General features: G+C 34.1%; 1 protein-coding gene across 8 annotated transcripts in view; it reads right to left on the reverse strand.

Annotated features, from left to right (window-relative positions):
• NAF1 (nuclear assembly factor 1 ribonucleoprotein) overlaps positions 1 to 23346 on the reverse strand; it is a 64268-nt gene that overhangs the window by 35639 nt on the left and 5283 nt on the right. For all 8 annotated transcript variants that reach the window (XR_008502115.2, XR_008502114.2, XR_010126166.1 and 5 more), the window contains exons 2-5: positions 22723 to 22897; positions 8843 to 8936; positions 6280 to 6362; positions 721 to 881 (exon numbers count right to left, since the gene is read on the reverse strand). Coding sequence is in view for 3 of the 8 variants with exons in the window: in XM_054485224.2 (XP_054341199.1) it covers positions 721 to 881; positions 6280 to 6362; positions 8843 to 8936; positions 22723 to 22897 (513 nt within the window). In the remaining 5 variants the exon portion in view is untranslated. The remainder of the gene's footprint in view (positions 1 to 720; positions 882 to 6279; positions 6363 to 8842; positions 8937 to 22722; positions 22898 to 23346) is intronic.

The following is a 23346-nucleotide window of genomic DNA, read 5'->3' on the forward strand; positions in this document are numbered from 1 at the left end:
AAATTAAATAACATAATTATAACAAGTTCAACTGATACAAACAGCTCTACAACTAACAGCTGGCAACAGCTAACATTTGAAAAATATTCAAACAATAGGAGCACGAATATAAAAAAATATTGCTGGTCACATGCCACAGAAATCACTTAGCATTATTTATAGACAAAATGGAGAGCACTGGTTTGTTGGTTAGGTCAACTCCATACACCATGACTTTCTACACAATTTTTCAGGGACACGTGTTAGTTGTCTCTTCTACAAACTTACAATTTATAAGCAAAATAAAGAGATACTCTCATTTTTTTTTCTCTTGAAAACTATTTTAAAGTTTTATTGAAGAGCAAGGCCCCTAAACAGAATCCAAAGAGAATTTTACTTAACTGAAAAAAAATGTTATTAAGAAATGATAATAATATTAGTACTAATACTAAAATAGCAAGTACATTAAAGAAAGTATATAATGGAAAAAAACACTGAACTAGAATCAGAACGTGTACATGGCTCAAATGTGCTCTTAATGGCTGATCATCTCATTTTTTACAAAAGATGAGTTCTACGTACAAAATCTGAAAATAAATTGCAGGCTTCAAAGATATTATTAGGAAGATAAATGAACTCTTTGCAAGACAGACACAATGTAACTATAAGAAATTACATCACTGAGAATTATTCTTATAAACGTTAGGTAAGTGAAGAACAACATGCCAGTAAAGTACTTACTGTTTAAGTTTTTCTGTGAATATATACTGAGTGAAATCTTTCATTGATGGAGCAAAATACATAGTCTCCTTTATTTTAATACCTTTACTCTCAATGTGATCTGAAGAATTAAACCGTAACACATAAAATGGATGTGCAACAGGTCCAAATATCTCAAATATCTGTAATAGAAACATAAAGGCCTCTTTTAACATGTAAAATAACTATTTGAAAAGTCAGCAGTGTTTTATTTTAAAAATCCCACTGATAATTGCCAGAACAAGGTAATTTTGTCAATGTTAGGGCAATAAAGTAATTTTTTAGTTATGTCATTTTTACATACTCAGTCTTAATATATTGATTAAAATGCACTCGCTCATTCCAGATTTCCCTTCTATGAATGTGAAACAACAGTAACAAGTTTGTTCCTCACCAAATTCAAATCATTTTGGTGGTACCAACTAGATGCAAATTATCATTTTTTAAAATTATTGCTCATTTAACTTGTAAGGTACAAAGAAAAGGATTATAATTGGTAACTTTTGAGAAATAACATGCTATATACATTTGGAATCATCAGATGGGAAATATAAAAGCAAGCTTCTGACTTCAATAAGTGTTAAATCACTTTTGCTGTTTCCACAGTTAGGAATTTTGTAAAATTACAGACTTTTTCTAATTTAACAACTAATGAAGTAGAAGTTATTTACGTTTAAAAAACACAAAGATGGTGCAGCCTTTAACATTTAACTAAAAGAACTGCTTTTAGCAGAACCACATAATTTTACTTCTGAAAACATTTTAAGAATAATGAAAGAAACTTCTTGGTTTCAAATTGTATTTTCTTCTCAAAATACGTGAATTAAAAAACATATTTTCTGGCTGGGCGCTGTGGCTCACGCCTGTAATCCCAGCACTTTAGGAGGTGAGGCGGGCGGATCACCTGAGGTCAGGGGTTCAAGACCAGCCTGGCCAACATAGTGAAATTCCGTCTCTACTGAAAATACAAAAATTACCCGGGTGTGGTGGCAGGCACCTGTAATCCCAGCCACTCAGAGGGCTGAGGCAAGAGAATCGCTTCAACCCAGGAGGCAGAGGTTGCAGTGAACCGAGATTGTGCCATCGCACTACAGCCTGGGGGACAAAAGCGAGATAATATATGTATATTATAGAGATAAGACCATGACCAATGCCAGTATAGATTTTTCCAGTTTTTTTTCTATAATACGTTATTTTTTTCTTTAAGACCATACTGTAGTTTTGTATACTGCCCTCTTTTAAAAACCTAAAGTTGTTCCATGTTATATTCTTTGTAAGCATAATTTTAGGAATCATAAAACACCCCTTTACAGACTCAGGACAACTTATTTAACTTCTTTCTTATTGTAGGACATTTAGGCAGCTTCCAATTTGTTCAACATAATACATGATGCCATGATAAACATCTTATATATAAATCTCTATACTTCAGACTTCCTAAAAATTGATTTGTAAGGAGTGGAGGTACTGAAGCTGAAGGTACGATAATTAACACTAAGGCATAAAAGTTTTAATGGAAATTACTAAATAGCTTTTTAAATAGCTTGGACCAATTTATACCAACTGCATTGAACACGGCTGTTTTATCACATCCTCAGTTCTTGATTTTTGATAGTAAATGCTCTTCACATTTTATGATTTTAGTACAGCACTGAATCTTTCATTAGTTTTCATTAAGGCGTAAAACAGCTCACCTATCAGGGTACCACCATTCTGAAGATATGTGTACTCTATGACATTAAAAACTATTAAAATGCCAATGCATTATGAAATAACACTAATAGCATCACAAATTTAAAGCTTTATAAAAGTGTAAAAGCAAAAAACTTTAAGAAAATAGCAAGACATCTGCTTTGAAAAGGTTTAGATAAATCCAGAAGACCTCGTCCAGTAAGAACTGTGAAGGACAGAAGAGGTGCACTCAGCACCACTCTTACTGGCCTACATGACATATATTATTGTAGTTTTACTTTCACTTAAAATTGTCTTAAAAACAATTCACAAGTTTAACTCTCTCACATATAGGCAAACCCAATTCTTCGTTTGGGCAGAGATTAAAAAATACGTTTTAAGTTTCCTGTGTATCCATTAATACAAGGTAAAATAATCATCGTTTGCAACCTGGTACACAGACTGTTTCCCAGGGATTTGTTTCCTAGATAGCATGAATCCATTTCCTAAGTGTGAAAAACAATTTCAATGGAAAAATTCCTTGCAAACTTCAGGTCTGTGCAGTACGGTTTGAACTAAAATATAAGTGACATTCAAAATTCTTGGACAAAAGCAAAGCACAGTATTTTAGTTGACTGTTCCCAGGTTCTGAAGTGTTTATGAGCCACAACTATAATGAAATCATTATGAAGTTTTAAGTAAAACAACATCACAGGCAGTAGATAACAGGAAGCCATACAATAGACAGTATGTGGCATGAGCCAATACTAATAGGTATGTTACAGGAAAACTTGACCAAGTTCACATAAGCAATTTAGCTAATCCACAGCAGAAAAGAGGAATTTAACAATATTTTAAATAACCATTAGCCTCTGAGTGTAGTTTGGATTGACTAATACCTGAGAGCTAAACTGTAAAGAGCAACTTAAGACACAGCAAGGCTCAGGCCAGCCCACTTCTCCTCATACAGCTCCACAGGAGGCACCCATATCCCTTCTTGGTCATTCCACCCAACTTAGGGGATTTTGTAACTTCCATACTACCTGATTCAAGATAAAAGCAAAGGAAGTAATAGATTGTAAGGAGAGTATAAGAAACTGAATTTGGAAAAGTAGCAGCTGAGACCTTTACTATGAGGTGGGCAAGCAGCTTTCTTTGTATCTTTAAACACAGTATATATTCTGTAGGTGTTCATATAAAAATTTAGTCCAACTGATGCTTTATACTTGCCCTGTCATTGAGAAGTGGTTTTCTAGGTATCCTTTCACTTGGCTCTAGCTGATAATACTCACCATTTTTTACTCAAAGGCATTATATTTTTGTTACAAGATCTCCAAGGATTCCTATCACACACAGAGGTTAACACACACCGTTAACAACAACGTGGTACAGCTATAATGTAGGGTCTGCTGGGAAAAATAACTGACAAGCAGAGAAGATACAGAGTGCATGCAGTTCCCCAAATTCCATCCCAGCATAGGCTGGGCTTAAATGTTCTGTGTGCACCATGGCAAAAGTTCCAGCGGCGTAGAAGGCCTGTTTGAGCCAGCAGGCTGGACATGCACAGACAATACTGCAAAAGGGAGAATGAGCTGTACTCTCCTCCCCCTCCCCACACACATACCATGTCACAAATTTATAAGTTATCTAGAGGGGGCTAGGTAACTCCCAGTTTTTCTGTTATCTAGGAGGGGACTAGGTAAATCCCAGTTTCTCTAAGTAACAATAAATACATCAAGGAATCTCCAGGCCTAGGAACAATGCTGGCAGGCTGTGCCTGTGAAGGGCCAAGATCTGCATGCTGCCACCTGGGAACAGCCTTCAAACAATGTCTCTCTAGGTGAGCCAGCTTTGGGCTAAACTGCCAAAGGAGAAAGGAAATGAGGAAATGAACAACTATTCAACATTGTCTTTTATCAATCACTTTGTGCTTTTTTCAATTCCCATCAACAAAAATGAAGAAAATACAGACGAATAGAGTATTTTAATCTATTAGGTAAACTGATCATTTCAATCACTGTGTGTATTACTGTATCATAAGTTACCTTGAAATATGTCATGAGAACTGAGGGGGTGGGGAACAACACTCCATCAATATAATACAGAGTCCTCTAGAAAATCATCATATCCCACCAAACAAGACAGTAATATAATCGTTTAAAAAGGCATCAGTAAAAATTTCCTACCCACTGACATATGAGAAGGAAACAGATTTCACTAGTTAATCAAGAGAACTAGCAATTCTTAGGATTAAAGGGCAAAGGTAGGAATAAAAATCTGAGACTGTCCTCCCTTAATCAGTGGGGAAGGCAAAGGGAGGTGCAAGGGAAATGAACCTGGGCTGTAATCTCATCCATTTCAGCTTTGTGACTTTTTAGCAAAGTTTCTCAAGTTTTAAAATAGAGGTAATTTTACTTCCTTGCAGGGTTTCAGTGAACTTAAAAAGATAACATAAATATCACTGTAGCTGATTACTATTGTGCTACTGAAGAAAAGAGGGAAAAGATGTTTGATGGCTTGCTACTGAAGGTAAAACTAATTTAGTATTTAGATAAGACATGCTAATAATCTAAAAGGTACTCAGTTTCATATTCTGGTTATTGGTTTGTTTAACAAATACTTTCTAATCTCTACTCCCACTACTATTTTGGGGAATCATTTCAAGGCACTTAGATTTATAATCAAGTACTTTTGAAAGACTCGTCACAAAGTCTTTCAAAAGCATTTATAAAGCATTCTATGTAAAATTTAGAAATAGATTTAATTTTTGCCAACAGGCTTATGCCATATAACTAAAGTTAGAGGTGTAAATGTTATATTTTATCTGACTCCTTTCAAAGCTAAATGACAGCTGAATATTAATATTAGTCACATTTACAGGTCTAGAAATTCAAATGTAGTGGGAAATACAAAAAAAAAGTCTGTTGAAATACAAAAAAAAAGTCTGTTTAGAGGTTTTAATTTAGCAAAGTGTTGAGTATTTTCAGATTAAAATTGTCTAAGTTAGATACTAAAAAAAAGACAACTGTCATGAAAATCACAAATAGCTCCTTTCTTATTTGTTTGTATTCAACTCAATACACATTTACTTGGCACAAATAATTTACAAAGAACTGTACTAGATATAATGGGGAATATCAAGGTGAATAAAACGGTCCCTATTGCCAGGAAATAAATACTTACTTAGTATTTACATTCTTGATTTTAGAATGTTTTATGTCTTCTGCCGACCAGTCAGAATTGCCTACTTGCTGGGTAAAGTGCACAGTTTTCTATATTAAGGTGGACACGCAGGGTTGTTCCATTAGAAAGATGTTAAAAGGGACCAAATCTTATAGTAATTACTTGAATGCACATATTTGTAATTCCCCAGGATGTGCCTACAGTGACAATTCACTGCTGTCAGTGAAATATTTTTCCACTTGGAAAAGATTCCACACCGAGCTTCCACCTGAGGAAGTCAAAGTCTGAAAAGTCTGAGAGCCACTATTCAAAGGAGCTCACAAGACAAAAATGCTTAAGAGCTACTATACTATGGGAAGTCTTCTTCACTCAGCTGAGTACCTGGAGGGTAGGAAACGATGTGTTATGCATTACGTAGACTCACTGCCTAGCAAGTTATCTGACAAACACTAGGAAAGAATTCTATACATGTGTCTTTAATAACTCATGCGGCAAAGAGTAATAATCAGTATTAAACCAATTTACAGACAAATATGAAGTACTGAAGGAAATCAAGAATGTACTGAAATTAGAGAGCTCTAGATTGTCCATCAATTAAAATAAACTCTTCTGAGAAGTGATTGGGAAAGTCAGAAAAAAACAATAAATAAATAGAATAATTTGTAAGATTTGAAATGTTTTACAAACCTTTCCTGCTGCTTGTCGATCACTTTTAAAAATTACAGTCTCCTCATTAACTGGAGGTAGGTTAGTCATAGATTCAATTATTACTGAAAAATAAAATAGATTACTTCAAGATTTACTTATAAGAGAATGTAGAATTTTAATGAAAATCTAAGCTTTAATTCCAACATAATTTAAAAAAAAATTGAAGGTGGGATTATTACCTCATTAACCATTTTCTCTTCAGTAAACAAAGTCTACTTATTACCAAATAGCACTGGGAAATGTTTTATACCTATTTTTAATACAAAAAGCTACAATTCTAAGGGAAAAAAATTAAAATGCAAATCCCACAGAAAATCTGAATCATCCATTAAAGAGTCAACAAATTCAAGCTATGCACATATTCTCAAGTAATTTTTACCAAAAATAGTGTAATCACATTTAGTTGTAAAACTGTTTTAGAAGAAATCAGTCTTCTTTCTCACTCTTAAAAATTCTTTTCTACACAGCACTGTTTAGTTACTGGTATATGAAAAAGTTAAATAAAAGGCTTCACAAAAGCATCTTCCTATGAACAGAAGAAGTAAAAGTGCTAGAGCTCACAGTAATTTTTATCATTACATGAAAATTCCCTCCTCAAAAAGCAAAAGCATAATCTCCAAATCTCCAGTTCTTTTAAATGACACAAATGTTAAAGAACTGATCTACCATAACAAAGAGAAAACACACACACACACAAACACACTCAGTAAGTTTTTAGAACATCAGAGCCACAAGTAAGAACACTTTGTTACATTACATAGATAATACCATGTCCACTAAGGGAATAAAATATATTACCTCGGATTATTAAAATTAATTCAAACAATTTCTTTTGTATCTCAATTAATTTTAACAGTGGGTACTTCAGGCTGGGCACGGTGGCTCATGCCTGCAGCACTTTGGGAGGCTGACGAGGAAGGATGGCTTGAGCCCAGGAGTTTGAGACCAGCCTGGGCAACATAGCAAGACCTCATCTCTATTAAAAATCTCTATTAAAAATCTGCAACAGTAGCATGTGCTGATTTTGACTCATTTACTCTTTATTCCCATTAGGTTCAGAATTTTTTTAGTCTATGTTAGTCAAAATAGCATTGTTAAAAATGCAAAAATGACATGCATTATTCCATGTATGTCAGAGAGTTTACATTTATTTTTTTGAGGATCAACATTATGACCTAAAATTTTTCTGTATACATCAAGTCTAATGTTTAAATCATACCACATAATCAAGAAATTAGTTGCCTGTTTGATTTATCTATATATATTATTAAATACAGCAAGATAACTCTTAAAACTAGTAAATGTAATGATTCCAGAATCATGGAAAGAATTTTAATTATTATTTTTGAAAAGAAGGTTCATTTTAATCTACATTTTTATTAACAAACTGAAAAAGTACAAAATTATGTAAGTATTAATTTTTAAAAATATCGATATAGACACTGTTAGAAAAAAGTCAAAAGAAAAAGGTCCTATTTCTACCACTGACTCACTATACAACTGGTCCTAAGAGCAACTGACGTGAATTTTTCTGTTTCCTTAGGTCCTGTGGAGGCTGGTGGGCAATCTTGGTCCTCTTCACAGTTCCAAAATCCTATTACTTTGTCAGTGCTGAGTTCTATTCTCCGGCATATCCTACTATGAATTAATAGTACCTACATTAACAAGAATCTCACAGAACAACCTCACATGTTGGGGCTAAAGAAGTCTAAAATATTAAGTTCTCTTATAACTCAGTAGCTTCATATTTCATGCCATTAATAACAGTATTAAATCACACAACTTTCTCACGTGTTTTTAAGACAAAATCAAAGGTGGTGAGCAGAATGGCTCCCCAAGAGATATCCACACTCTAATACCTGAATCTGTAAATACATTACATTTTTAAGAGCCTTTACAGATGTGATTAAAGTTAAGGACCATGAGATAGGGGAGATTATCCTGGATTATGCAGGTAAACTCAATCTAAAAAGCCTTTTTAAAAGCAGAGAACCTTTCCACATGTGGTTAGAGTGAGGTGAGATAATGGAAGAAGGCTCAGAGACAGACGTTACATTACTGCCCTTCAGGATGAAGAAAGAGAGCCAAAAGTCAAGGAATGTGGGCAGGCTCTAGAACTCAAAAAGAGCAAGGAAATAAGATTCTCCCCTAGTACCTACAGAAAATAACTCAGCCCTGTTAACACCTTTGATTTTAAGCCCACTGAGACCCACATGAGAACTGTATGATAAAACTGTGCTGCTGTAAGTCACTAAGTTTGCAGTAATTTGGTATAGCAACATTAGAAAACTAATAAACCAAATCAAAGGAAATTCTGGAGGAAGTATGTCAATAAAAGCAGACATTTAAATTTCTATAAAGAAACTGTATTTATACATAATTTTAGTATATGAAAACTGAATTTTATCCCTTCAAACTTAATGACTATAAAATAAAGTGTTAATTACGTATGTCAAAGAAAATTTACTAGTCATAAAAGTCATTGATTCAATTATTAGTGTGTGTTTGGAAATAATTTTTATTAATAAAATTCTTAACATACCTAGTTGTTCAATAATACTTGAAACCATTCCAAGAGGCTTTAACTCAATATCTTCAGGCAGAATAATAGTGAGTTCTTCAACAGAAGGCAGTTCCTATAATTTAAAACAAAACAAAACAAAACGTTAAACTTCCTCCAGCTTCAACAACTTAAAAAAAATAAATTTTCCATTTAAAGTGCTGAAAATGTAACATCTCTGAAAATGTAACATTAAGTGCTTAGAGCATCTCTTTAATGTTATCCTTTTAGTGGGTGCAGACTTGTGATAGCACTTCTCTCCCTCCAACATTTCTCCACCTAAGTGACTCAACAGGTCTCAAGTATACACCCCAAATTCAGTTAGACTAAGAACACAGACGTAAGTACTATTCTAGATTCTTTCAGTCACACTTGAACAAGAGACTACCTACTTCCCGTAAAAAAGGCTATTATCAGCCAGAGACATTCCATTTGAAAAGAAATAATTCTACTGGTAACTATAATTTCTCCACATAAGTTCTTTTAGCTGTCTTGTTAAATTGGTTAATTAATTAGTTTGACTGTGATTAAATAGAACACAGAAGCAGCAATCTTTTCTGGGACTGTGTCGAAAAGAGTTGAATGGCCTCTTCAGGAAAAAGGAAAGGACACCTCAGTGAAATATTGAAGTCCTGAAAAAAGAATGTAGGCTTTAGCCTATAAAAACTATGAAGGTGTTGCCTGATACCTTCTCTCTCTAGGTTAAAAAATAAGTTTCTTTACACCTAAAGACTTCTCTTTTTTTACCCAGCTGCAAACCGCATCTCAGTTGCTATGGAAACTAGATATTGAAGTACAGATGAATCTGAAGAGAAATCTAAGAATAAATCTGACCTTAGCCTTTAGATTAAAAACACAGCTTTCTGTTCCTGACCCTTGCCAAATGATATAACTCTCAGAAGGAAGCTTTTCCTCAAGATGGCTTGAAGTGCAAAGACCCTACCAATGGTATTTTAGGAGTTAAACTGGGAGAAGGATAACTTTTGGAGAAATGTTGGAAAAGATGGGAAAACCTACTTAACATGAAGTATACTGCAGATGAATGCATCTTGAGTAATCATATTACCCCTACAGAAACTTAAACTAGGTTCTTAAAATCATTCAACCAGAGTTGATAAGCAGACATCTAAAATACACTTTGTTTCTGGGATATGCTATTTTCTGATAAAGGATTACTTATGGAGAGCAACATTACGGGTCTCAACCAACTGATGCAGAAGGAAGTCAGCAACATGCCTTTGTATGGTTAGTCTGCCTGGTGTTAGAGGAAATTATTTTGTTTTATCCATCAGAATTCTTACGAGTACTTTTAAAGACAGAATAACCACTTGCCCTTTCCTCATATTAAATGTGGAAAGCCTTATCTTGGGAAGACCATGGTTTGAAAGTGGTTCATTAGTGTATCAGAATGGAGAAGGGAGTTTAGTTGTTAGAACAAACTGTGACGTTAAATAGCCTTTTTACAGAAGTTCTTAGCTAAAGCAATCTCAAACCTTGTTAAATATAATACTGGATAACTATAATTTTGGGAGACTGCAGAGAAGAGGGCTTTAATGATATTTCAGAGGGCAATTGTGAGGGGAGTTTCACATTAACTCTGGTTCTGCGAGTGGCTCCTCTTGTAAGTGACAAATGTCATTTGCTAATCCAGAAGTACAGTGATAAAATCTGTCCCATTACCTAGCCAAATTATAAGATCTAAAACAAAAATTTCAGTACTTTTGGATTGGGATAAAGCCTACTGGTTAAATATTCTCAAATAAATAAGTGCTATTTAACCAGCATGAAAGGCTCCTGGTTTTGTATTTTCTATTATGAGAAATAAAGGCCCATGTAATATAATAGTTATGCTTTGATATAAATCTAAACTGATACTGTTTTGCTTTTGTTGTTTGTTTAAAGTATAAAAATAAAACATGTTCCTATTTTTACAAAAGGAAAAACTCAAGCAGTATGGAAGGATACAAAGTAAAAAGCAAAAATTCCCCTACTTTATTCCTTTCAACCACTCAATGCCAAGCCCCATAGATAGCTAATGTTAACATGTATCTTTCAAATACATTTACTATGCAGATATAAACTTTAATTCTAACTTCAAAATATTTTTTAAATAAAATATCCATATTTTAATACAAGGTACCCTTTTTACTGATCATACCCTGCACATCTTTCTATAACAAACAAAAACATATATCTAATTTTATTTAAACACTTAGGATATTCCACTTTATCAGTGGTACTATAATACACTAGCTGCCTGACACAACATATATCTGCCCTTTCAAAACTTTTGCCACTACACACAATGATACAACATTCTTTTACATATATCTTTGTGTAACCCCTGTGATAAATTATTTTGAGTGGTCCTGATAGACTAAAACACATGCATATTTAAAATTGACAGTTACTGCTAAATTTCTTCTTAAAAAGTCACATCAATTCACATTTCCACAATGTATGAGAGATTTCCCCACACCCTTGCCATTACTGATAAGTAAATTTTAAATCTTTGCCAGTCTTATGAATATAAAATAGTATCTTGCTTTAATTTGAATTTCTTCATTCATAAGGAAGAGTGAACATCCTTGCATGTATCCTGGCCATTTTTATTTATGTTATGAATTGTTTCTTGTGTAACTTTACATATTTTTTAAGAGCTTATTTTTTATTAATTTATTTAAAAAAAGCCTTTGGATTTTCAAGGACATTTGTCTTTTATCAAATATGTAGCAAATATCCACTCCCTTGCCCCCCAGCATGTTTTTTAGCTAAAGAACTTAAACTAAACAATTTCAGTTGTTTAGTTAACCTTTAGCATTTTAATTTTTATGTAGTCAAGTGTGTATATATATATATATATATATATTTGGCTTTTGAAACTTTTGTCACATTTAGAAAGGTCCTCCCTATCCCAAAATCACTGAAAATTCACTATTGTTTTCTTTATTTCTCTAGTTTCTTTTTTTTAATATTTGTGTATTTGGTCCATTCACAATTTTATTCTTGTATAAAAGTGCAGCAGTGATTGGCTTTATCTTTATCCAAACTACTAGCCAGTTATCCTGACATGCTGTAGAATAATCCATCTTTTCTCTCGCTGATTTGAAAAACAAACTTTAACATATACTAAGTACACTTATATATTTGGGTTTTTTACTGAATCTCCATTTAATTTCACTGATCTAGTTCAGTGTCAGTACTAAACTATTTTAACAACTGTGGTTTTCATAAAACATTTCAATATTTGAGATGATGGGCTAGTACCTTTACCCACTCCATAAATATTTTTCCCCTTGGAATTTTTTTTAACTGTTCTCACATATTTATCTCACTACACTTCAGAACTATTTTGTCGTATTAGTGTTATCAGTATTGACTGAGATCACATTTAATTACAGTTGTCTTCATAAAGGGTCCTATACAAATGCTTAGGCTTATTCCAAGCTATTTTATATATTACTTGCTATTATAAATTCCTATTTAATATACCTTATTGCTATTACAAATAGACCCTTTATAGGGTATTGCTTGAACATAAGAAAGCATCATGCTGAAATTTACTTTTAGTAATTTTCTTGTATATTTATTATACAACCATATTCTCAAAGAGTAAGTTGTCCTTCTTTTCAATATTAGTACAACATGGCTTTCATTTTTCAGATGATACTGGTTGACAATTCCAGAATCTCAAATATGAAACAATTGTGATGACAGTGGACATTGCTAATAGGAATGTTCCAAATCCTAAGCATAATGATGCATTTTTATTGGAATTTCTTTTTAATGGGTTAAGAAAGTATCCATCTATTCCAATTTTAATAAAATTTTTAAAATCAGAAATAAGTGTTGAGTTTCATCAAATATTCTTTCATCGTTTTGAGATCATTATAATGTAATTTTCTGTAAGTTGAGCAGTTCAGTCTACAGGGTCTGATGAAGTCCTGATGTTCTGCTCTAAAGAGTACTAGGAGACATCCAGTATGACGAAGATAAGGGAAAATATATAAAGCCAAATTATTTGTAGTGAGTCAGGGTCTCACAATTTTGGTCAAAAACAGTGTCTGGCAGGCCCTCTTAGTTCCTGTTGCTGTTCCATGTTTCCAACGTATGTACTAGAAGAATGAAAAGTTTTGCCCACAAAGGTGAAGGTTCTCTGATTTTGTGTAGAACCAAGCTTTGGGGAAAACAGACACAGACAGTTATCTGAAATCACCACCATATTTCCAATACCAGTACTCTGTAATATAGGAACGTACAGTTTCCTGTGCATTCCTAAAAAAGGCCAGTGATGGCATTAAGTTGCCTCTTGATAGTAACAAATCTACCTATAAAAGTGATGCACATGAAGTCTCACCCCAAATACTCCACAAAACATAAAAGGTATATAAAAACTAAATAGTATATACAAAATATGTAAGAGATAAGTGAAACCATCCTTCTACAATTCCAGGTTAAGAGCCTGTTATAGAGTCTGCCTTTGAAAGTACAGTTAAATGAAGCAGTATATATTAATTTTGAAAAAGGCACATATGTGGAGGTCTGAATTAAGGGAAAACAGATCTATTTGTTTCTTTTATATGAGCATGCTAAGGGAGGAGGACAGGCCGGGCACAGTGGCTCACGCCTGTAATCCCAGCACTTTGGGAGGCCAAGGCAGGCGGATCCTGAGGTCAGGAGTCTGAGACCAGCCTGGCCAACATGATGAAACCCCATCTCTACTAAAAATACAAAAATTAGCCGGGCATGGTGGCAGGCACCTGTAATCCCAGCTACTCAGGAGGCTAAGGCAGGAGAATCACTTGAACCTGGGAGGCAGAGGTTGCAGTGAGCAGAGATCACACCATTGCACTCCAGCCTGGGCGACAGAGCGAAAAGACTCCATCTCAAAAAAAAAAAAAAAAGAGAGAGAGAGCAAGAGAGGAGGACAAAGAGGAAAAAATAACCCAAACGCCAACCAGAAGGCACCCAAGAGATGTGCTTTCCATGAAAATTTTTTGGCAGGTTCAGAGCGAACTTTAGAAGGTTCGAAGGGGATAGATCTCTGAAAGGTACAAAAAGCAATTTCCTTTGGCAGCCATGTCAGACAAGGTAATATAAGATTTTGTTTTGATGTATGAATGCCAAATGTCACCGTCTCTTTCTCAACTAGAAATTCAATCTACTGTATCACTACCAAGCCTAGTCATTCTTTATCAAACTATCCTGCTGCTTTGCTTTTTTCTAAACACAGTTGTCCAACATTTCTGTATTTACTTAATGTCTATTTCTCTAACTACACAATAAATCCAACCATAACTAGGACATTTTTAGCCCCAATCATAACGAGGACCCAGTCTTGCTCATTGCTATTAACACCCAAAAAGATGGCTAGCGCATAGTAGGTATTTAGTATTAATATATATCTATTAAATGAACTAACCTACCTCTTCAGTCCAAGCTTAGCAACAATCTCAAAAGTCAGTCTTAGTCTGAGCAGAAATCAGATAATGAAAATATAACCCGATATAGAATCCTCAAAGAATGAAAAAGACTTGAACCTAATCTTCTCAAAAATAAAATTTAAAAGCCAGGCTTCCAAGGAAGCTTAACTGCCTAGGATTGATGCATAGGTACCTCTGGGTTGCAGCAGCAAACATTATTACAATTATTAGATTAACATTTGGCTCCCTGATAACACAGCTGCTGCCCCTCCTAAGATAATGAATAAATCTCCTCAGATATAAAATCTCCTTTAAGGAAATAAAAATCAATCACTTTGCTTTTCCACATTTCAGAGAAGGGTGTATATGTGTGACTGAGAAGAGAAACACAGACGCACTCCAATAAAGGGGAAAATATGGCCAGAAAACATACTGTGGGACATTACCATTTTGGCAGTGCACAGAAGATATAAAGAATTAGATGTAAAAGGCATACTAATAAACTAAAAAAATTGAAGGTAGAGGTGATAGGAGAGGCCTGGGATAGAAAGACCTTCTTCATCACACATAAGCAACAATCAAGGGTACTAAAAATAAAAGACAAGGCGATTTAGTACAGATTAGAAAGATTAAAGTATCAGCCTGGCTACCAACAACTCCTGTTAAAAGAATGATGAGTAGATAGGAAAGACTTTTTGTTTTATTTACTCAATATTAGATACAAATTTAAATTTAATTAAAATTAAATAAAATTTAAAATTTGGTCTTCAGTCACACTAGCCACATTTCAAGTAAGACAGCACAATATGGACAATAGAAAGCTCTATTACACAGCACTGCTTTACATTCTCACACATCAAAAAAGCCCTCCATTACAAAATATATTCCCAAGCATTAACAATACCAATTTATTTCTGACCATTAACACAGGTATAATTTTAAGACCACATTTTAACAGCATGCACCATATTACTAATGAAGTCTTAATGCTAACCTGAATACTCTACTTGGGAAATGAAGATTTGGGATAAATCTATATTTTAATTTCATTGTTTCCCAAAATTAAAATGCAACTAAAAACCTGTTCTGGATGTACATTATCTGCGATTAGAAATAACTATTTTATCATACAAATAAAATTATTATAAATGTTTACTAACAAAAAATCAAAGAAAAGGAAAAAGTTTTTCTGGACCCATTTATTCAATACTTCTACACATAACAAAGAGTAGGAAAGGAAAGGAAGAAAACTATTTCATTCACATCATTAGCAAATGAAAAGCCTGCATGGAAATAAACATCCCCAAACACCACAGCATTTGGCAAATGAACTACTAAAATTCAACATACTAAAGAAGCTCCACCATTTATTTCTCACACACTACACAGTTCCAAGTCAAAGGCTTTATTGAGAGGCAATACAATCCAAGCAAATACAATTTTAAAAAGCTTACATTAGATGATACATTCATCCTTCACTTTGAGAAAATATGCTACATGATTATTATTCAGAAACCAAATAATGAGAAAGTCCAAATGACCAGATTCCAACGTTGCTATGCAGGTCTCCACAAATACTAAAAACACAGCAGTTTGGAATGTATCTATTACTAGTTCAGATCTGCTCCGCCCCACTAATATGACTTCAGACAAGTCTCTTTCTTTCTGGTTTCATTTTTCTTACCTACGAATAGTAAGGAAACTGAGCAAAAGTTCTAAACAGTTACACAAATGGCTAACAACAATTTAAATGTCCAACTGCATGTAATCAAAAAGACAACACATTAATACAGAAATTATATACTAGATCCGAACAAAAAAATTACTGTGCTTCTGTGATAACAGATACTCGTAACGATGGCATTAAAAAAATGCAAGATCCTAACCACACTTCTGGAATATCCATGAAAGAGCAATTATTGTCTGTTTTGTAAGATTATTATATTTTAATTTTCTAACATCTGTATGGTCTACAAGGTTATTCATTTAAGCAAAATATTCAAAAGAGTACCACATAACATTAAAAATCCATCCTATTAAAAATGAAGTTATAGACATACCAGTCAAAAAATGGGTGCCTAAAACTTTCAATGCAAAAATGGAAGAAGCTAATATGTCAAAAGAGGCCCTCTGAAAAGGTAATATTTATAATTTACAACACTGTTGACTTTTCAAGCATTTGTGAAGGCTTACTGAGCAAAAAAGAGTATCAGTAAATTGATGACTTTCTAAAGTAAAATTATATAAAGAATCTTCAGTAGGATTTTCACTCACAAATATGGAAAAAGGACAGCAGAGGTTGGTGGGAGAAGGAATCAAACATTCCAAATGAAAACTAAACCTTTTTGGTGTCAGTTTGGGGAGAATTGAGAAAAGTGAGGAAGGTGGGACGAAATTATCTAACCACTTTTCTCATATTACCCAACACAGGACATGCACGTGGCAGCCAATTACCTGATGCTATTAGGTGAGCCTTCACTTTTCAGATATGGTTGGAAAGTAGGATCCAATCCCTGGAGTACTGAGAGCCATGACTGATTTTTTTTTTCTCTATAGCTGGTAAAACATATTGAAAAAGAATGGATTAGGTCTGTACACTTTGTGTCAACTATGACCATACTTAACATGTATTCTAATTCATTAACTTCTTCAGGGGAAGTAATTTTACAAGTTTCCATGGAACTCAGCTATTTATCACCAGTAAGCATTAGTCCCCTCATTAATTACTCTATTGTGTATGACACTAAATTTAAGACTCAGACAAGTCAATTAAAAAATGAGGGTCAACATTTCTTTGAAGTGTCTTGATATTTTTTCTTTTTTAAATGAATACATTATTATCCTGTTTTTCTCTAAAATTACTGTTAAGAGAAACAAAGTTCATAAGAATACCTTCAAAATTTAATTTGCTTAAATATAAAACTATAGTCCATCTCAATAAGAAACCTCCAACAATGAATATAACTTTAAGCCTATCTTTTATGTTAATTGAGTGCATATTTCATCAACTTTAAGACACTGATTTTATATATCACTAAGATAAAAAGACTGCCAAATAATTGTAAAATGCCACAGAGTATTAGCCCAAATTTTTCAGAAATCCTTATTACCTCCCCTTCCACTCAATCCTATCACTTCCTATGTGCAGTACACCATTCATCTGACATTCAGCCATTAACTCTCTGGTGTTACTTTGCTTTCAGCTAAAGTGTATATGCTCACTCTCTAGTTCCATTGCTCTTTAACAGATATTTGTCTTTATCTTCTAAAGCAATCAGCAGAATTCACTTATTAGAAACTACTGAGGAATGGGGGAATCTAAACAATTGAATGTTTCTGTGTAATAATAATTATATATGTATATACATAGGACATAAATGGATACTCTACTGAATAAAACAGTATTTATTTCATGTTTATGGAATCATTCATGCCTCATGTAAGCTTTATTGAAATATTCTGTAAGATATAAAATTTTAATTAAAAAAACCCTGAGTATTAATTATTTTTGAAGAACACTATTGAATATTAATGAAAAATGATCTTCTTTAAGTATATAAACCATTGCTTAAATAACAAGCACTTTGGGAAGAATGTTAATAAGTGCTATCAAAGTGTATTCTAAAATAGAATTTAACAGTTCCAAATATACATATAGTAATAAAAGCCTAAGTTAAAAGAGGCCTGTATTCAAGACAAAACTTACAAACCAACTTATGCCTAGAAAACAATATATTCAATTGATAATTACTAAGTGTAGACCAAGATGCAATACAATTTCATTTATGACGGGAGATCAAATAGGCATGAAATATTCTACTGCAACTTCCAACCACTTGAGTGGTCCAGATATTTCCATACATTCACGTTAGGACATTTTAGAATGTGTTCACACTGCCACAATCAGGAGAATAGAGTGTACTCAACCTAAGTACCAAATGTACTTATTTTATAAAATAAGCAGTCACCAAAGTATGACAGCTAAATTTCCCCCAATATTGACAATAAGCATTAATTTTTTTCTTGGTCATGCTACATTATATGCCTAAAGACACATTATTATCCCTATTGAAGTATTATCCATTTCTTACCTCCATAAACATTGTGCTAATAATTTTTAAAAGTTATGTGAAGCCTTTCAGGTTTTCAGAAAACAATGGGCACTAATTTATAAAACTCATTTCTGATTAAGACTTTAAAAACTATAATCCCAAGTATTTTTATAACCCTACATTTTTAATTACACTTGATACATTTGAATGAAGAGTTCAGAGCATCAACTGCTGATAAAATTGTTTTAAAAGAACCTCAATTTTCCAATTCATCAAAACACTAAATATATCCTATGTGGCTCAACGTAGTTCCAAAGCTGTAATATGTATGCTGCTTACAGTGACTGTGTAGGTTATATATAAACCTTCTGAGCATTAAAAAAGAATTTATGTTTAAAAGAATAATTTTATCTAGTTAAACTTATTAATTGTGACATTATGAAGACAGCCACTTAAGACTCTCCTTTTTCATTGCCACTATAGCTCACTAATTCCTCTTTTATTCTCTTCCCCCTTACCGTACCCTCACATTAAAAAAAAAAAAAAAAAAAAACACTGGGTTATAACCACATCTTGGGATGGCAAGATGTGGTTATAACCTAATTTTAAAAATTATCTTTCTAAAGTTTAAGAACAATCATAAAGTTATTTCACTGTAGTTCTCATATACCTAAAGATCTGCACTGTACATAGTTAGATCACAGAGATCGAACAACCCACAATGGAAAGATTTAAAGGGATAGATCCAGAGAGGCGACATTCCTGCTTGAGGCACAGACTAAATGGAGGTAAAAATTAAGCTAAGCATGCCTGAGTGACAATAAGAAACTGCTAGAAAACACTTTAGAAAATGGTTGGACATAAAATTGGGTTAAACTGGGCTAAATTGGGCATGTCTATGTCCAGATCCCTGAAGGTCCAGCACAAATTCTAAAATTGGTTTTAACTGTTTGGCACATTTTAATTTGTGTATACCTTTTAGCAGAAAAGTTCATTAATTTTCTTCAGAATTTCATTAGATAGTTAATAGACCACATAGAGCTTGAAGCTCCATCTAGCTAAGATACACAACCTCTGCTGCCTAAAAGTCTAAGTGACATATCAAGAGGCCTGAACAAAATGGCACATACCACACCAGCTAGGACTAGTTGTGGAGAGGAGATGCTTCCCAGAAAGAATGGATTGTCATTTTCCAAAAAAAAAAAATCTAAGCTAAATAACAGAATTGTCCCAAAAGTAAGCAAGGAAATACAACACTAATTAGCCAGTTCATGGGACATTGAAAGAAAAAGATGCCATTTTTAGAGCCAGAGATACTGAAATCCATGTATAAGCTAGAATTAAAAAGATAAATCTCTCCAGGCACGGTGGCTCACGCCTGTAATCCCAGCACTTTGGGAGGCCGAGGCGGGTGGATCACCTGAGGTCAGGAGTTCGAGACAAGCCTGGCCAACATGGCAAAACCCTGTCTCTACCAAAAATAAAAAAATTAGCAAGGCGTGGTGGTGGGCGCTTGTAATTCGTTACCTGGGAGGCTGAGGCAGAAGAATCGCTTGAGCCCAGGAGGTGGAGGTTACAGTGAGTCGAGATCGGCCACTGGGCTCCAGCCTGGGCGACAAGAGCAAAACTCTGTACGCCCCCCAACCAAAAAAAAAAAAAAAAAAAAAAAAACAGCAAAAAACAAATCTACAGATAAACAGAGGAAGCCAGCCAATAATGAAAGAATAAAATGACAGAGAACTGTGAGACTATCCAGAGGCATGTAAAAGAAACTGTGACTAGCCTTCACAGCTGCCTTAGTTCCCAGCTGCTTTCGAATAAACCTCCAGTTCTCCTGAGGTTATATGAGTCTCTGTTCCTCATAACAATGAGTCCAACATAAGTCATACATGATAACCACTTCTAAGTATTTCCCTTTCCCTCTATAGAGTATAACCCATTATTACTGTCTGCCCAGCATCCCCTTTTGGAATGGATACAAGCTCCCTTTCCTGTGAAAGATAAACCATTCCATGTGGTTTATATAGGGCTGATATTACACCCAACATCCCACCCTCCTCACAATACATACACATTCACACTCTCTTTCAACTGGCTGTTACGCACTCCCACCCTCTCGCACTAGCCCATGTGCTCTTTCAAGTGTTCATTTTCCTACACATGCTCTCCTCACTCTCTCCTACACACTCGCCTACACAAACAGGAGTGACTATGTGACTCACAGCCAAGCAATCTGAATACCCATTCCGCTAGCCTCAATGATCTGTTCAAGGCTGTGTAACAGACCATAGGCCAGCAAAAGTCATCTCCAAGACTTTCATGCAAGAGTCTATCAGTGGTCAAACTGCCAGCCCTGAGAAACGGACAACGAGGCAGACTCCTAAACACACTACATACCTGTAACTATACACTACCCTTAGTACTCAGGACAAAGCCATTCTTTTCCCCCAAACTTAAGATTTGAAACCCCAAAGAAGTCCTTATATCTTCCTTCAGACCTGTAAGCCAGAGATTTAGGGTGGACTGGGAAACTCATCAATTCCTCCACCTATCTCTAGCAGCACAGTGGTCTGAAGGACTTCTAATAAGTTTCCCAAATAAAGACTATAATTGCCTCTTCCATCATTCCCAAAGATCCACTGAAACGGTCACAGAGAGGCACAGACCAACCCATCATTCCAAGTTTGAAAATCTAATAACATTCAAATAGAATTTTGTCTTCTGAGGCAAACCTACACTTACACAATTCAATAGCACTTTTAGCAATTAAATTTATTTGTCTCCACTTTATTTACTGTCTGTGTCCCTCCATCAGACACTATGAGAGCAGAAACTGGACTGGTCTTGTTTACAGCACCTGGCAAATAGCAGGTGTGCTATAATAATTTCTTAAAGAATTAATAAATATAAAATGCCTATTCACACACTCATTCTATAATCATGTATTACTTTGGCCTGAGAATCCATTATCTGTAAAGCACTCCACTGGGCACTATGGGAATTACAAGGATCACATATGAACTCAGTCCTCAAAGAACTTGTTCCTGGACTCCTTGTGGCCACAAATCCTTTTTGATCTTCTGATGAAAACACGGACATTCTGTTCAGAAAAATACCTAAACAAATATGCTAAGACTTTGCATTAAAATGGAAGAAATTCCCAAAGTAAGAATTCCAAATCTAGTAAGACAATGATATGTATGCATTTACAGAAGTACTGTGGTCTTTTCTTTGTTAGTTATTATATTCTAATAAGGAAATTATGTAGAAAAATGTTCAAGAGACAAGCAAGAAAGACCAAACAAGTCTCCCACTTTCAGAAAATAGTTACGCTGGGAGCCTTTGTGTACAAAGACCACTAAGAAATATTAACATATCTGTAGCATGAAAATATGAGCCACTGATGAAACTGCATACAAATCCAAAGGTTTTCAATGTATAAAGCATAAGCGAGACGAGAATTTGTTATTATGAGTAGAGAAAAAGATAAATAATTAAGACTGGTAGAATCCATTCATGAAAAAGGCTCCTGAGTGCCTGTAGGCTTTATTTTTTCAAATCTTGCATTAAACTATCTCATCAATTTAAGTGTTATATCAGAATTATGATTAGTGACCATTAAATATTTTTAAAGCATTAATAATTAAAAGTACATGCAGGGGTGGAAAAAAAACAATGTGATATGGCCTACATTCTGAAATTCTGAGAAGACTTTCCTCTTGGGTTATAGGTTTTAATCAGACTAACATCATCCTCCTAAGGATGTTTACAGCATAAGAAGAAATAACCTTGCAAGAGTTAACTTTGCAAACCAAACCTATCAAGTGCCAATAAATACCATTCTACAATTAACAAGTTTTCTCCAACTGTAATAATAAAAACACTCCAAAAACTTCAATAGGAATCCTAACAAGCTCAACCCTTTGAATTTCATCTTCTACTTCTCTAAATGCAGTCAATTAAAAAGTCAATTGCTATTGAGCAAAATCTTCTGACGTGCAGACCAAAAAAAATTGATTTCAATTGCTACTGAAATTTCAATTGCTATTGAGCAAAATTTTCTGACGTGCAGACCAAAAAAAAAAAAGCAAATCTACATAAGAAATTTCTTCTTCTAGGGAATGTAAAAAATGTAAAGTTCAAAGCTGAAGCTGATGCCATAATCGGAACAATTATCAAAGGTCAGCAGAGTTAGAAGCAACCTAAGAAATTATCCAGATCACTACTCTCTTTTACATAAGAAAGCCAAGGCATGCCAAAAGCATGCCCATTAGGCTGAGAATAAATTTCAAATTTATGGAGCAGATATAGGCAAAATTAGATCAATATTGGTACCAGAATACGTTTTAAAACATGCAAACTAAACTTAATAAATCTAAGTACTTACATTAAGAAGTAATTCATCTTTTGTTTTAAGAGGAAAATTCTTATTTTCCTTTTCAACTTGTAAATCATCATCTCCATCTGACAGCACTGGAGGAAGTGATATACAAGAGGAAGAAGAAGACGATGAGGAAGATGAAGAGGAAGACGATGAGCTTGAACTATCTGAATCTGTTTCACTGTAGGGAAGAAAACAGTTAAAAAAATAGTCCAGTATTATTATAATAATATTAAAATAAGATTATTCAATTAAGAAATATCAACTTTAATACATGTTTACTATTGGTTATTCTAATATTAAAATAAGATTATGCAATTAAGAAATATCAACTTTACTACGTTTACTACTGCTGTTCTAATTCAAAACTAGCCCTTCAAAACTGATATGGTATTGGGAAAGTAGTCTTTAGTTTACCAATAACATTTTCAAACCTTTGCTATAACCCAGATCCTCTTATTACAATACTCTCACATATCATACACCTGTCTGAGTATAAGCAAGCATGTGACAAATCACTAAAAAAGGGAATTCCGGGCATGGCACCTCTCTTAGTCACCAATAACCAGATCGCTTAATTGCCAGATCGCTTAATGAGTTTCTACGAAAGTATGTAGACCATTCTACTTT

This window comes from Pongo pygmaeus, chromosome 3 (assembly GCF_028885625.2).
Source record: "Pongo pygmaeus isolate AG05252 chromosome 3, NHGRI_mPonPyg2-v2.0_pri, whole genome shotgun sequence".
NCBI lineage: Eukaryota > Metazoa > Chordata > Mammalia > Primates > Hominidae > Pongo > Pongo pygmaeus.